General features: G+C 43.1%; 1 protein-coding gene across 2 annotated transcripts in view; it reads right to left on the bottom strand.

The window, feature by feature from the left end:
• LOC109298642 (cTAGE family member 5-like) overlaps nucleotides 1-11,863 on the bottom strand; it is a 103,854-nt gene extending 91,991 nt beyond the window's left edge. The window contains exons 1-3 of one of the 2 annotated variants that reach the window (XM_019518850.1): nucleotides 11,591-11,863; nucleotides 10,133-10,266; nucleotides 1,079-1,165 (exon numbers count right to left, since the gene is read on the bottom strand). In XM_019518850.1, the coding sequence (XP_019374395.1) occupies nucleotides 1,079-1,165; nucleotides 10,133-10,266; nucleotides 11,591-11,684 (315 nt within the window). In that variant the 5' untranslated portion in view covers nucleotides 11,685-11,863. The remainder of the gene's footprint in view (nucleotides 1-1,078; nucleotides 1,166-10,132; nucleotides 10,267-11,590) is intronic. The other variant, XM_019518851.1, reaches the window with a different exon arrangement.
• Between the last annotated feature and the right edge of the window lie 5,596 nt (nucleotides 11,864-17,459).

The following is a 17,459-nucleotide window of genomic DNA, read 5'->3' on the forward strand; positions in this document are numbered from 1 at the left end:
CACCCACAACATACAAGAGTAAGACTTCATTTTAAATTATTGTGCAATCACAAAAATATTTCTTTAAATCAAATTAATTAATGTTGTAGATATTCACTTTTTAGAATATAATTTGGTATGTTTCTGGTTCTGAGATGACAAAACCCCTTGCTGAAAGGAGTACTTTCAGGGGCCATGAGAGGGACTTCTGGCAGCAAAGGTCAGGGGTTAGGGGGCAGGACTTCTGGTTACAAGATGGCGACCAGGGGTGGGGCATCTGTCAAGGAGCAGGGCTACCCATGTGGCCCTCAACAGCTTGCCAAAAGTTGGTAAGTGGCCCTCCGCCTGAAATAATTGCCTGCCCCTGTCCTAGAAGCACTGAGAAAACCTCTTAGATGCCTAATTGGTATGTCTTATTCACATGCTCAGATTTAAATGGTTCATCAGATTTGGGATCAGGAAGGAATTTTCTGCCAGGCTAAATTATTGACTGCCATTGTAGAGAAAGGGTGATTACTTTCCTCGTAGCCTGGGACCTTGCCTCTTCCTTAGGATTTTCTGGACTTAGTTTATTTAGCAAATACCCTGCTGTTGCAGGTGACCAAGGCATTAGTGGTGCTTTTGGTCTCTCCTGCTCTGTTCACAGCATTGGTGGCATGCTGTGTTTTCTAAGGCTTGGGTATGGCATTTTACTAAAGATCCTAAGTTTCTTATGAATTGTTAAGGGGCGCTTTGGGCAGAGGATTTGGAGGGAATGTTCCTGTGAACCTTTTTGGACTAATTGTTTCTTGCATGGTTAATTGCGGTTGTAGTGGATTCAGTGGTCTGAGTTGTCCCTCTTAGTCCCATGAGGAAATGTAGACAATCCTGATTTTCTTCTTGGCTTTAATCTGGTTTACTGGGTATAATGTGAATTTAAACTTTTTATAAGATGTTTGTATCTGAGCAATACAAATACACTAATGAAAGGAAAACAAAATAGCACATACTGAACAACCCCAAAGAAAACCTGAACTGACCCCTGACATTCTACTCACGTATTACCCAATGATTTCAACTGCTCAAGAGTACACAGACAGAACAGGTCATGATAATTTACCTTAGTTGGTACTTCTACTTCTTGTGTAATAAATACTTCATCAACTTTGACAGCATCTTTTGGGAAGTATCCAAAATCCTTCCCTTTCTATAACAATCACAAAGGAAAGAGAGTACTTAGTGTTTGGTAATCTATATCTATATCTATATCTATATATATCTATATCTATATATATATAGATATATATGTATATAATGTGTTCATATTAAGATATTGCAATTAAACACCCAGATTAGAGAGCCTCCTGTGTTTGTTTTTAATTTCAGTCAGTAAAAACCCTTTTCCTCCTCCACAAAGAAGTTTTATCTCTGCCTTTCATAAAACTTATGAACCTACATACCTTACACTACATGTTACATATTCTTACTGTAAAAGTAGGTAAGCGCAGTATCAAAATAGAGGTTCTAACTAGAGCTATGCAAAGCTTCGGTCGCTGATTCAATTTGGTGGAGATTTGGCCCAATTCAGTGGCTGAATCTCCAAATCTGAATCAAATCAGGAGACCCTTTAAACTTTCCAAATTGAATTGGAACCCTTTTAATAGATTTGGAGAGATCTGATGTATGGGCAATTGGTGCCGCCTTGGTCAGGGGGGCACATATCCCCCTTCTGCAACCAGTCCCCATGCAGCCAATCCCACAACATCCAATCACTGCGGCCGCTTCTGAGAGCAGCTGCAGCGATCGGCCAGTGCTTGCAGTGGGTGCACCGGTGCTCCCACCTGCCCCCCCGCCCATCACCCAAGCGGCAAGTGTGGCCAGTCAGGGGGTGCACGTGTGCCCCTGTACACCCCGTATGCATTGCCACTGATTCGATGATTCAGACATTGATACAGCTTTATGTTTTTTCTACATACCTCAAGGTACTAGGCGACTGATGAACACTGAGATGGTGGGGCAGATGGAGCATCTCACAGGAGTGTGGGGAGCGCACTGGTCCCCCCTCCCCGATCAGCTCGGCAACTGGTGCCACCTAGGTCTGAGGGGGGCGGGAACTGGGGTCCCCCTACAGTCGATCGCTGAGCTAGGAGGCGTGGCCCGCCCCCCCTGCACACTAGGCAGCAGATCTGGAAGTAAACCGGAACTACTTCTGGTCCACTTCTGTGTTCACCACCGAGCACGCAGGGTTGGGATGCCCATTTGCCCCACTATTGCATCATTCCCAAGCCATGCCTGGTACCTCGAGATCCGAATCAGCATCAAATCTTCAGATTCAGTCAAATTGGGACAGTGATCTGAATCAATGAATCGAATCATTGTCCCCAGTTTGGGACAAATCTGAATCCAAATCGAATACAGCCTGTTTCGCACACCCCTAGTTCTAACACAGCTTCAACTGAGGTGATACTATATGCAATAACCATCTTCTCTAGCTCCCACTGAAATCAGTAGCCAAGCTCCCACTGATATAAATGGGAGCAAAATCATGCACTAATAATGAATGAAAAACCAAATACTTCACTGTATCATATCTACATAATATTAGTGGACAACCTGAGTAACTACTACCAGTCCTAAATCATTTCTCTGACAAGAATCTGACACAGAGCTATTTGTATTTGTAAAATGTATTATAATCAATGTCACTGGTATGTATAGGATTCCCTGGTAATTTAAACTACTAAACCCATAACAAAAGAAGAATGTTAATTTTGGGGCTTGTTTATTTAAATATTATTGAAGCCAACACATAATGATCATGTAGGCTTCTTCTAAAGTAATTCTCTACCTATAAAATTTATAATTTAATTTCTTAACTAAGGTTTAAAGAGATGACAAATTTCCCTTGTTTTTGTGCAGGAAATAAATAAGCAGGTTTCAAAAGAAAGATGATGGTTGGAAATTACACTTCTTTTTATTCTTGTCATTCAAGCAGAGAAATGAAGCACAGAGATGGAGTCATTTTAGCCATGGACAAGAAGACAGTTATCTTAGTAAATAGCTGGAAAGCAGTGTGAGAGCAGATTGTTATAGTCATTTTACCAGTAATTCAACAAAGGATGCATGATTATAATCTGTTATGCACTGACAGAAACAGCAGCAACAGAAGAGAGGTGTGGGTTTAATCAAAAGATGGATAGCACAGTTATGATATTATTACAATAAGAGAAGATATGAATGCAAAGGTTGGAAGTCAAAATAGTAAGCAAATTAATATTGTTAGACCCCACAATGTCAGGACAGCAGCTGATAGTGGGGGAAAATTAAGAACCTGCCATGATATGCATAATCTAATTATTTGCAGTAGTTGGTTTTCTCATGATGTACATGGTTCTATGGAGTTTATCAGATTGACCACATTATCGTTAGTAAAAGGCACAGACAGTTAAGGCACTTTTACATATGCTCAGACATGTTCTTCAGTGTCCCATGTATTCAGCAGCCTGTATTTCAAAATGGTGGTGGGAGCATTTTAACTAAAGATCACTAAACAAGCTTTAGTTACAGCGCCCCCGCCACCATTATGAAACACAGGGCACTGAATATATAAGACATGGAAGGTGCCTTCTCCCCCACTTCCCCCGGAGTATATGTATAGGCACCTTTATTGTACAGACTGCACTTAAATCTATGGAAGTGATCATACATTAAGTTAATTAGTTATGGGAAAACACAATGTGTTAAAAAAAAAGAATAGCTGCAACTGGAACCAAATTTGAAAGGACGGCTCCATGAAGGAGGTATGCAAAGTGACACTTGGAGGATATTTTAAATCCTGAATTTGTGACAATGAATAAACATCAATACAGATCAAACAGAAAATATTTGAAGCAGCAATAAAAACAAAGTGGAGTAAGATACTAGCAGACACATGAACAAGGAAAAGCTGATAAGCAATGAAACAGATGTAAAAAAGCAGAAAGAATAAAAGCATTACACAAAAACATTACAAGCAAAAACAAAAGTTTTGGAAAGAAGAGGATGGGAGATGTATGTCACTTTCATCAACATTACAAAGGCATTTGATTCAGTTTGGAGGGAAGCATTAAGGGAAGCAGTCAAATCACATGTAATTCCTGATAAAATAATGCACTTATAAAAGCTATGTACTGAGATTTCTACAGTGGCAAAAGAATTGGTGGAAAATTTGTCAACTAATTTAAGCCAATGCTAGGATCACAGGAAAGCAAGGCTGGAAGGGACCTCCGAAAGTCATCTAATCCAGCCAGCTACTCAAGGCAGGATCATCCCTGATTAAACCATCCTTGTCAAGTGTCTGTCTAACCTGCTCTTGAAAATTTGCATGGATAGAGAGACCACAACTTCTCTAGGTTGCCTGTTCCAATATTTAACCACCTTCATAGTTGGAAAGTTTTCCAGATCTCCAATTTAACTTTCCTTTGCTATAGTTTGAGGCCATTGCTCCTAATTCTGTCTCCTACACTACAGAGAAAAGGCTCTCTATCCTCTTTATAATCACTCTTTAAGCATTTGAAGAATGCTATCCAATCCTCCTCAGTATTCTCTTCTCCAGACTAAATAACCAATAATGTAACAGGGTGGAGAGCTGGGGTAGCAGCCTTGGGTGCTGCCCTTTTATGGGGCACAAAAGCAGCCACAACTGTCAGCACAGCAGCAGCCAGTGCTGCCTTGTGTATTGCGGCTGCCCAGATGCAGAACTAACCTCCTGTGCCTCTGTAAATAACCCTGGTTGTTCCAGCCTTCATAAGTCATGTTTCCCAGGCCATTTTTATTGCTCTCTGCTGGATTCTCCAATCTGTCCACATCTTTCTTAAAGTGTGGGGCCCAAAACTAGGTACAGTACTCCAGGTGAGACCTCACCAGTGCCAAATAGAACAGAAGAATCGTTTCCCTTGGTTTGCAGGAGATGCACCTATTAATGCAACCAAGGATGCTATTGTTTTTTTCCCCCCTTGCTTCCAAAGCAAACTGCTGGCTCAAATTCAGTTTATGGTCTATTGTAACCACCAGGTTCTTGGTGAATTTCATCTAATTGATTTTTAACTGTTTCTCCAATTTACCCATGTCATTCTGGATCCTAGCCCTACCCTCCTGAATGTCTGCAACTCTACCCAACCTGGTATCATCCACATATTTGCTAAGCAGGTACTCAATCCCATCATCCAAATCCCTAGTGAAGGTATTAAACAATACTGGACACACACCTAAGGAACTGCACTTGATACCTCCTCCCAGCTAGACATTGAGCCATTGAACATTGAACACAGTGATCTAAACCAATTATGTATCCACCTTAAACTACTTTCATCTAGGCTGTATTTCCTTGGCTCATTAATGAGAATTTTGTGGGAGATAGTGTCAAATATCCTAACTTTAGCAAAGTTTATCACATCCACTGCTCACCCCACAGTCACAGGGCCTGTCACCTTATAGAAGGAAAGTTAGTCAGGCATGACTTGGTGAATCCACGCTGGCTATTCCAAATCACTTTTTTGTGGATTCACCAAAAGCAAGTCATACCTGACCAATTTGATTTACTCCTATGATAAGGTGACAGGCTCTGTGGTTGGGGGACAGCAATGGATGTTCTCCTCTAGGTGTTTCAAAATAGATTCCTTCAGGATGTTAGGTGTAAGACAAGGAAGAACAATACCATTGTTGCTTTTTCCACATTCTTATATTTTCTAAGAATTCCTTGTTCCACCAAAGCAACAAATGGAAGACATCATAGGTGCACCTCTGCTCAGAACACTGGCACCTGATTGATTACATCATACAGTGCATGCCTAGGACCATTGCAACATCCAGAGCTATGACCAGCACAGATGACTTCTGGATGGATCATCATTTGATATGTTCCATCTGGTCCATTTTTGTTACCCCAAAACTTGTAAACCAAACAAGCAACCAGGCAAGGAGTTCAATATCAAGTGCTTGAAAGGCCCTGCTAAAACCAGTTCTCAAGCAGTGCCTCTGTGAGAACCTTCCCATCCTCCCTGACAATCCTAACACCGCTGATCACTGGGAAAGCCTCAAGAAAGGTATCCATGATGTGTATGAAGAATATCTAGGCACAAGCTATCTTCGCTACAAAGAACATTAGGACTTATTTGATGAGAATGACAGAAAACTTAGGCTGTCATTGACAAAAAAGGAGAGCCTTCAAAGCCTGGCAAAATGACATCAAATCCAAACAGAAACAAGATATTCATCACCACATTAAAGCCAAGATGTGGAGGAAAAAATAGATCAAAAAACAAGTGTTGGGAAGAGTGATATACAGTTTCTTCACCGCAATCAAAGCTATCTATGGGCCAAGAACACAAGAAACCATCTCTCTGAGGTCCAAAAATGGCAATATACTCTTTAAAGACAGCTCCACTGTCTTTTGAAAAGTGCTGAGAGCAACACTGATATCTTTATATGGCCTTCATTAACCTGACTAAGGCCTTGGATTCAATTAACAGAGAGGCTCTATGAAAGGTCCTGTAGAGATTTGGATGGCTGCCAAAATTTGTTACTATTATGAGACTTTTTCACAATGACATGACAGCAACTGTCCCAGGCAATGGCTCAGAAACAATCTCCCTCACTATTAGAACTGGAGTCAATCTAGGATGAGTGATTGCACCAACACTCTTCTCCAACTACATCGTATTATTCTGCATCTCATTGCTGACAGACTTCCAGCTGGAGTCAGCATGCAGTATCGCATGGACAAAAAATCCAGGATAATCAACACCTCCCTTACTGATGATTGTGTCATGTGTGCCCACTGTATTAAAGAGCTCCAGGTCACTTTTGATTAAGATCCTTTACCATCCCACTCCAAACCAACGTGATGCTCCTTCACATATATTACAATTAGACAGCAATCCTTGAAGAATGTTGAGCATTGCCCCTAGCTGGGTAGTCACCATTTCCAAAAAGTAAACATAGACATTAATATTCAACACTGGATAAAATCTGCCAGTGCTGCCAGACATCTCTGAAACTGATCTCTTCAATGATTAAGACATCAGGACCCAAACCAAAGTTCTCATCTTTCAGGCTGCTGTCATCCATGCCTTGTTGTATGGATGTGAAACCTGGACAACATGTTGGAAACACCTGAAAGCTTTGGAATGTTACCATCAGTGAATATCCTCTATATCAGCTGGAAGGATAGAAGAATGAACACCAGTGTTCTGGCTCAAGTAAACAGCATCACCATTGAAGCCAGGTTTATATGGCACCAGTTCCGTTGGACAGGACATGTCATAAAGATGACTGACAACCAGCTCCCAAAACAGGTTCTATACTCCAATGGTTACTGCTCTAGAGGTGGGCAAAAGAAGAGATTCAAGGATAACTTGAAGGCCAATCTGAAAAAATGTGATGCTAACATCAGTACCTGGGAGACTCAAGCACTGAAGTGTCCCCAGTGACACCATGATGTATGATAAGGCATCAATCATTTTGAGCAAGCCTGCCTTACTTTGGAGGGAGAGAGATGAGAGAGAAAAATGGAAAGGGCTGTGACTCAGTATCACCAGGATCTAATCCTTCCTTCCAGAACTATTGGCCACAACTGCAGTCAAACATGCAGAACTCAGATTGGCCCTCTCAGTCATTTACAGACTCGCCAATGACTTCTCTATATACTGGAAGATGGTTATCCTCACCTCAAGGGACTGCCACCACTGTGGCCACCATTTGATATTAAGAATGTGAGGTAATTGGAGGGTTTGACATTGGGTGATGTAGAGTTAAGTGCATTCAATGATGCAAATGCAAATGACATCACATAACATGTCACAGAACACATTTGTGTTACTGATATACTATTTTCTACCTTTGAAAGCAGTGTAATAAGCTTGGACTTGCAACAAGTGGCAAGAAGAATAAGTGGTTGTGTCTAAGAAAAGAAACAACTGTTGAAGTACTGAAGTGCCCAAGTGTTAAAATTACAGAATGAGTAGATTCTTATTTATACCTAGGAATCTTCATACGTGCTGATAGTCCCATCAAGAATAAGTTAAAAAGGGATGCATCTTTGTTATAAGTGCAGCACAGAAATTGACAAAATTGAGGACTGATAAAAGCATTATGGTTGTTATCAAAGGGTAAATTAATCAAATCAGTATACTAACAGTATTATTATATGGGCTCAAAGTAGCTGAAGTAAATGAAACAGGCATCAGAAGGCTGCAGGCAGTAGAGAACATTTTAAAGACAGCAGGTATAAACTGGAATAATTTTCAAAACAAAATAAACATTAGAAAAAAGGATGTGAAATCAAGGTGTGAGGTTGGTTACATTCAAAAAGATTGTGATGGTGGGAACACTGCAAAAGATAAATAACAGATTGCCGAAGAAAATGATGCAAACATAGCTAAGTTCAGTTCAATTTAGACGCCAATTAATGACTAGGTCAGTCTGACCTCAAGGCCAACCAGTAACTAGATGGTCAGAGATTATATGCAGAGACATGACCAAACTGTGCTTAATAGAGAAACAAGCCCTAGACATGAGTGGATGGCCATGCTCTACTGACAACTTTTCCTAAGCTTTATTGGTTTACACCCCACAGTAGTAGGGCCAATCACAGTCATACTTTCCATACTTCAGCTGCCACTACTGTTTCCCCATAGTGGCAGTCAATGACAACTGGTGGCTATGATTTGCATGTGCCCCACCTAAGAACCTTTTGCATCTCCCCAGGGAAGCATGCCCCACACTTTGCATAATTCTGCTCTACTTAAAGGGATTTACCAGAAATTGGAATGGAGCAAATTCAGGCACATATCCAGGGTGTCTTAAGTCCAATGACTTAAGGTGTGAATACACCTACATTTAGATAAAGCAGCATTACATTTGGAGCAACCTTAACATATTTGTTTTCAATCCATTTTCTCAGCTCATTCACACACAACAATTAGAATTTAACAGCTGCTGCCCTGCCCTGCCCCGGCGCCTGCCCCCTCTGTCCTATCCTTAACCAGTTAGCTGTTCTGGTGACAGTGCCAGGAGAAATGCTTGATAGCTTCTATGGGAGTTTTGCTTTAACTTAAAACTATGCTTTAACTGTCCTAAACTAGCTGCTTTCTCTGCAGAACTTTACCAGGCTAAATAATGCCTTGTTTTAATTAGCTTGGATATGACTACACAAATTCTGATGTAGGAGGCAACCTATCCAGCATAGTGTGTTTGAGGGCACTACCAGGGATGAGAAGTTTTCCGTATAACACATAGTAGACTAACAAGCATAGGATCATAGGAAAGCAGGGCTTAAAGGACCATGAGATCATATAGGCCCCCACTCAAGGCCTTACACTACTTTTTGAACATTAGCTAATTAAGGTTCATCAGCATCTTTATGAGGCAGATTATTAATCCCCTTTATATAAAGTGAAAAGTGCATAAAGTCACATTGGAAGTGACTGAGATGAGAACAGAACCCAGATCAGACACTTGATTGGGATGCTGTACCTGAGGAGATCCTGCCTTGAGCAGCAGCTGGATTATATGATCTCACATGCTCCCTTCAGCCCTACTTTCCTATGATCCTATACTCTAGGAATTTGTCTATTCCACCTGTCTTTTAATTATATCAGAAGTGTCAAACATATGGCCAGCAGGCTAGATCCAGCCTGTGGAGCCCTATGATCTGGCCTGTGGATCTTGGGCTGACCTGTGTGGAGCTGGTCTGGTGTGCAGTGGGTGCTGTATGCAACACAGGAGGTCAGTCCAGGGTACACACTGTGTGGTACCTACACCAGACACAGACTGGCCCTGAATGCTGGCTGGTTCTGAGGATGATCCAGCATGTTTGGGAACACAGAGACAGAAATAGTAGGGTATGTTTATATGATGTACCCAGTGTCCTTTGGGGGGGGAGAGGTGGGGGGACACTTTAGAGCACACCCAACCTACTTGTTACCGCTTATACATGCCAAACCTAGAAATGAGACAAGGAAGTCCTTCTGTTGCCATGCTGGGGATACAGTCTATATACACCCTAAGTTTATCACAGACAAAGCCTTAGATCATCAGTGGGAGGGTGATGCTAAATGGGACACATGCCAAAATATTCCAGATATTATTTGTTTGGGTTAGTTATGGTAAAATTCATTCAAAATAAAATACTTACACTTCCTACCCACAAATTTGTCTGCTTTCTTGAAAGTTTGGAGTACACAATGATCTCTTCTCCAGCTTTGAAGTTCAGATACCGGCAGTCAAGTCCTGTGTAGTCTTTAGTTGCTTGGACTCTGCTCATTGCAGCTGAATATATGTAAAAAGAGAGCAAAATATAACTATAACAACTCTTAAACAATTCAGCACACTGAAAAGTGAACATGAAAAATATTTAGAAAAACATTAAATTTGTTAATATATGAATAAAATATATTTTATGATGGTATCACTATAAGTATATATTCACATAGAAAGCTTCACGAACTAAAATATTCATGTAATTCTGTTTCCATAGAAGTCAAAGGCAAAAATCTTACCAGCTGCTCGGCATATGCCAAAACCTATTACTGTATGGATGCCATTGAAGTTAGTGGGCCTTCACACATATGTGAAGATCTACTTTGCAGAGTACAGCTTGATTGGGACCTGTTTTTACAAATCTCAGCTTGCTTAACAAGGTGGCTAGGCTCTCAGCTAAGAAAGTTAAAAAATCTGGGTATGTTTAACTAGGAGACAGCAAAGAACTGGCTCCAGGTTAAATGCGACTAAGATAGGTTTCACAATGATAATGAGAGAGGTGGCTTTTCTATAAATTATCCATTTTGTACCTCTGCCTATTTCTGATGCCGTGGCAAGCCTTAGAATCTCCTGCATAATCCTCTATGCATACTTTCTCCCCCCAAATTTTAAGTTTTTCTGCCCTATTTCTAAAACAGTTTTTACCTGCAATTCATGTCATAGCAGGGATAACAAAGAAGGATACACTGGCAATGTCTCTGACAAGAAAGACTGAAAAAACTGAAATGCAAAGTTGTCTTATAATGTGAAAATCAAGTAAAAACATTTTGCTGACCTGGGCCATGAGTGTTCTCTAAATATGATTATTGCATAGCTTCTTGTGATTGGAGACCTGGCAAAGAATGTCTTAAATTCAAAAGTTTGTTTAACTTTATCCCAGCTACATGGTTGGTCCAATAAATAGTATTTCCCTAAGAAATTCTTGCCTCCTGCATAATTTTTATATTTATTCTCCATTTACAGATGTATCTATCAGAATTTTCAAAAAAAAATTTGTATTCAGAGAAAAATTATTTTGAAAAATGTAAGACTGCTTAAAGTTCACTATATGGCCAAGACTCGTGGAAAACTCTTAGCTCCAAGCTTTGAGTATAATGGTAATAAGTACATCTGCTGAACTTTGACCTTTAACATATTTGTATAACATATATTTCTCCTTTTTAAAAAAAAATACATATAGGTTAACCACTCATAAAACTAATACTTCAACAACAATGAATTAAAGCATTTAGACTTTCCACATTGTTTTTCAAATTGCAGTCTTCTACATTGTGATTTGTAATGATTGTATATGGTCACAACATTCACTAAGAAACAACATGTTTATACTTACTTGCACATTCCTGATCACCACACTTTTTCCACTTCGAAAGCACCTTTTCACTCTGTAGACTCGTTAAAAATGAAATTACCAGCAGAAAAATCATCTTATCTAAAAATTCCAGAATGCTAGAAAAGAGTAAATCTAGAACATATTAAAATGATGCAAATTGGGTTGACATGCATTTAATAGATACATCCACTCTACATTTACTAAGCCTAACAAAACATTGAAAAATAAACCTGTGAATCCATTTTCCCTCTGGTTTCAGTCTCTCCTTGAGCAGAAGTGAGCCAGGTTCCACAATTTGCAGAGTCAGGTATTCTGATCACATACATAGGCTTAATAATTAACTAAGTGTTGATGACTGGACTATAGTATTTTGAATACAGATACACTATCTTCCCACTAAAGTTTGAGGCCTTTTAGAAACCAAAAAGCAGGTGGGTTTTCCTGTACGTAGGCTGTAGAAGATTGGGTGGGGGAAGCTCAGATTTTCAACAATTCAGTGCATTAGTGAAAATTGTGATTTATTTTCTGGATTGTTGAGGGAAGTATATTAATCATATTTTTCAACAGATTTTGAGCTGGGTTGTTCACAGTCCATCTTAACTCCTTGTATAAATTGATTTGCATACTTCCTGCCAATATTAGTAGTCACTTTTTTATTTTAGGTAACATTTGCAAAAAATCAACTACAGGCTACCCCGCTTAACGTGGTTTCAGTTAGTGCTATTTCGCTATAGCGCTCATTTAGAATTGATACCTGATTCTGCTAAGTTTTCAGCCAGTTTCGCTGTAGTGCTCAGTGGAATCGGAGTTTTGGCACAGGCGGGCAGGGAAAAGCGGTGGTGGCAGCAGCGGCAGCAGCAGTGAGTGGGAGGTGAATGAGTGGGCGTGCAGGCATGAGGGTCCAGGGCACAATGGCAGAAGTGTGGGCCCAGGCTGACACGTGGTGCCAGAGCAGGCTGGGGGTTGGGGTGGAGACAAGTGGCTGCAGAAGAGGGAAGGAGTGCAGGACCCAAGCTGGTGCCCAGGGCCAGGGCCAGCAGGGGCCTGCACCCAGGCTGGGGGGCAGGAGCATAGGGCCTGCACTGGTGAGTGGGGCCTGTGCTAGGACCAGTGGAAGCCCACACCCAGACCAAGGCGGCAGGAGCATTGGTGCCTGGGCTGGAGCAGTTGCGGGGCAGGAAAGTGGCGGCTAAAGAGGCAAGTAGCGTGAGGTCCGCACCAGTGCCTGGGGCCTGTACCTAGAGTGAGGTGGCAGAAGAGCAGGGCCTGCGTTGGTACCCGGCGGCAGGGGCCTGTGCCCAGAGTGGGGCAGCAGTAGTGCCAGTGCCTGGACTGGCAAGTGGGGCCAGAGAGGCCGGCAGGCAGGCAAGGGGGGAGGGGAGAGGCGGCAGCAATGAGAAGCAGCGAGGCGGGGCTGAGCATGAATGTGGGACCTGTGCCAGCGTCCAGGGCTGGGAGTGGCAAGGGCCCAGATTGGGGCAGCAGGAGCACAGGCCTAGGCTCGTATGTGGGGCTGGAGTGCCAGCAGGTGGATAGGGGAGTGGGGAGAGGTGGTGGTGAGGCAGGCAGTAACCAATTAATCTCCATCTCCATTCATTTCTATGGGGAAATGGATTTTGCTTAGTGTGGTTTTGCTTAGCACTCGTTTTTTCTGGAACCAATTAAGAGTGCTAAGCGGGGGTTGCCTATAAAGGCTTAACAGATGCTAGGGCCCCAGCCACCACAACATGCTATGGATGTGTCTTTTAGGTTATTTTTATACAATTTTTTGATTATCAGTGTCAAAACCAATGCATTTTTCCAGCTGTTCTTCAAAGTCTGCTCTCCCAACCAAATACCTGATCATGACAGATGCTGAATGTTTCCTTAGAAATGATGAGCCTGCTCAAATTCCATTGACTTTAATGAAAATTAAGGATGCTCAGCACCTCAGTTAGTCACTTAAGCGGATAAAATATGATCCATCAAACACCTGCCTCCTCTATTACATAGTGATGTACTGACATTAAGGTGATTTCCAGATCAAGTTTCAAGGGACAACCCCTATTTGATGTCTCAGATCCCATTATCCAGCCAGAAACATCTGATCAAATTCAGAACGTGCTTGTAAAGAGTAATCATCAGGGATCCTGCTTTTCTGTTTCTCATGGAAAAATACAGATTTCCCCTTTTAACTGAGAAAAATGAGGATTTCTCATTTTAACAGACAAACATGTAGATTCTCCACTTTTGCAAAGAGCTCTCTGTAGGCAGGCAGAGTTCCAGCCAGCAAGGGGTTGGGGGAAAGCGGAGGAGAGCAGTCAGGCAGAGGGTGCCAGATGCATGTACATGCACATGGCCACCAGGCAGGCTGGAGAGCAGCTCCCACCAGTAAATCTGGAGAGTGGGGTGGAATTAAGATCCCCATAGTGAGGGAGGGAGTTGGGCAGAGTTGGGGCTGGAGCTGGGGCTACTGTCTCGCCAGGCAGTGCCTGGGGCCTGGGCCCAGAATGTGTGGCCTCAGGACGGTGCCACAGGTGGCTTGTCAGAGGGGTGAAAGGGTTTGGGGCTGCTCCCTGCCACTGCCCACACACCTGTGGGGTAGGCAGGGCACATGTCCCCCAGATCTGTGCATGGTGTCAGGTGGGGTGGGGTGGGGTGGGCTGCCTGCTGCTGGCTCAGGCTCCCTGCCCTGCTGCCCTCCCCTGGGGCTTCTGCAGCCCAGCAAGCAGGACCCAGTACGGCAGGGCAGAGTGGGGCCGGGTGGGGAAGCTCCTTGTTGGTGTGAGCCCTGCACTGCCCTGGCAGCAGTGAGGGTGGCAGTATGGGGTTGTGCCCCTTGCTGCTGGGCAGGCAGGGGGCAACTCACCAGGGTGGCACAGGGCTCGCAGTGGCAGCAAGGAGTTTCCCTGCCTGGCCTTGCTTTGCCCTGTCATGCTGGTCCCACCTGCTGGGCTGCAGAAGGCCCAGGGAAGGACAGCAGGGCAGGGAGCCCTGAGCCAGCAGCTTCCCTCCCCACAGGCTTCCACTCTGGCTGTGCTGCCCTCAGGACAAGGGGAGCTAGGCTCTGTGCTCTGCTTCCCTCTTGGGCTGCAGCAGCCACCAGCCCCCCGGCCCATGGCACCTAGGGATCAGGCACTGCTGTCAGAGGCATGGGGCTGCAGACCTGGGTCTCTGGTTCCGTAGCCCTAGGAGCTGGAGGCCTCCTCCAGCAAGGCTGGGGAAGGCAGGGGGCTGTAGATGGGGGGGCGAGGGTCACCAGGAGAGCTGAGGGCTGTGGCTTGGGAATGAGAGGCCTAGATCTGCATCTTGGTGAGTGGGGGGTAGGGGGAGCTCTGATTTTCCATGATAAAAAACCCAAAATCAAATACCAAAATTTCTAGGTATACAGAATTTATTTTATTATGGTGACTGAGGCATTGGTAGGCTTCCAAACTGCTTTAAAATTGGAAATATATCAATAAAACATTGGTGTTCAATTGATACATATACACACACACACACACATACTTACACATACATACACACACACACACACGCACATAGTGATGTTTCATTTTTATTGCATATTTGGGGGTTGTTATCAGAGATTTTGCATTTTTTAAACAGAGAAAACCAGGATCGCTGGTAACCATGCAAAGACTCAACATACATTTAGTTAGAATAGTATGATTTGGTAGTACCATGAATAAAGCAGTGCATCATGGTTCCTCTTAAAAATAAACCCGTCTCACATTTTTCATATTACTGCCTTATATTTTATTGGACATTTATACATCATGCTATTATATTACAATGATACAACATGGAGAAATTGTCAGAACAGTCAAAATACCTCTCAAAATCAGCGATGATAAATCTGCAATACTTTAAGATTTAGAACAGGATCTGTTTAGCTTCATATAGGTCAGGGGTGGGCAAAATGTGGCCTGGGGGCTGGATGCAGCCCGCCAGGCCATTCTATCCAGCCTGCAGGGCCCCTAAAAAAAATTAAGAAAATTAATATTTATCTGCCCCTGGCTGCCTGTCATGTATGGCTTGCCAAACTCAGTAAGTGGCCCTCCGCCCAAAATAATTGCCCGCCCCTGATATAGGTGCTACCAAACAACTATGGATGCCTCAACAGGTTTCATACATCTACAAAGAAGCATTAACTACCCACAACCTGGTTCTTACCTTCTTAGGCCTCACTAGCTCAGTATGTTGTATGGCTGAGGGCAGATAGTAGACTAGCTCCCCCAATCCACTGTGTCCTGGGATAGATGTTAGGACTATGTCTCTTCTAGCATCTTTGCAAGTTTTTTGTCCCCTTCAGGCATGGAAATTGGAATTTGATGGGTAAATAAAGTATGTGAATATCTGGACTTTATTGATGCTATTGGCCTCCTGAATATATCAATAAACAAAATGCAGCAAACAACCAAGTTTGGTTCAGGGTGGCCAACCTGTGCCACAAGTGGTACAGACAGCCTGTATGTGTAGTAAAATAGCAGACTGGGCAGGGAGCACAGTAGATTAGGCCCGGAACACAGAGCTTGGAGCAGAACAGCAGACCAGGCAGGAAGCACAAGACAGGGAGCAGAAAGCAGAGCAACAGATCAGGTAGGGGAAGGGGATTTGAGTGGCAAACAGGGAGTGTGCAGGGTTTAATTTGTGGCATGTCTGCCAAAAAGGTTGCCCCCCAGTTAAAAGTGTTAAACAATTAAGTCTTATAATCAGCAAATCAAAATCTGAAAAGATAAAAGTTAATATGGAACAAGTTTTGAATATTGTTGATGACTGTAACTTACCTAGGCAGCGCCTTTCATAATTCAAGTGACTATATATGATACAATGACTCAAGTAGGTAAGGCAAGCATACTCCTCTACAGTTTGGGGTTATGGAAGAGTATCCAAGTTAAATAGCTTTCAGTGCATATGCTTGAGCCAGATAATCAGAGTAAGGTGGCCAGCTGGAAGAAAGTATACCGAGATCCTGTAGCAAACAATTACTAACAGCTAAGCAAACAGTACAGAAGAGAAAATGGATTTTCTGAGAATGCTGGACAACAGTCTTTTCCAACAAGCCTGCTATGGCAACCCCAAGGCAACAGAAGAGAGGTCAACCAGAAGGGACCCATCATAGGAAACACAGATGGAAGTGCAACTTTATAGATTAACAACCTGAGGTGATTAAAGGAACTTCCCCAGGCCATAACTAATTGGCAATGACTAACCTCTGCCTTCTACATCTGAAGGTGTAAGAAGTGGTATTTTGTCTGCCTTTGGTTGCCCCTGTCCTCTCCCCTTCTCATGCCCCCAGCCTTCATGTTCCTTCCTGACCTCAGTGTCCACATTTGTATTCCACAGTGGTAGCCCTAATCCCAATGTTCTGCAGACAGGGGGCATGTCTACATGAGACACTTTACTGCACAGTAGACTAATTTATTACACAGAAAGGTGTTACTGTATAACCATGCACAGCCCCTACTGCACAGTATATTAGACTAATGTGTGGTTTTCTGTTACCTGTATGTAGATTAACTGTGCATTAGCTACTGTTAATGGTAATGGTACAGCAGTACCACTCATGTAGACAGCTGAGTGGTAGCAAATTGCTCCCGGTCAGCCTAGGCAGCAGGGGCCAGGGGAACTGTCCCCTCCACAGAAGCTGTTTCCCAGCCCTGTGCCCCAATCCACAGATCTGGGCAAGTGGTTGAGAAAGTGTCCCCTCCTATACAGCTATTTCCCAGCCCTGTGCTCCAATTGGCCAATCAGGGCAGGAGACTGGGAAACAGTTGTGGGGAGCGGACACTTTCCCAGCCCCCTGCCCCACTCAGCCAATTAGGATACAGGCCTGGGAAAACTGACACTGAGGCAGAACAGGCCTGTCCCTCCCCCCCCCCCCCCC

Source organism: Gavialis gangeticus, unplaced genomic scaffold, assembly GCF_001723915.1.
Source record: "Gavialis gangeticus isolate Ggan-Ray unplaced genomic scaffold, GavGan_comp1, whole genome shotgun sequence".
Classification (NCBI taxonomy): Eukaryota; Metazoa; Chordata; order Crocodylia; family Gavialidae; genus Gavialis; species Gavialis gangeticus.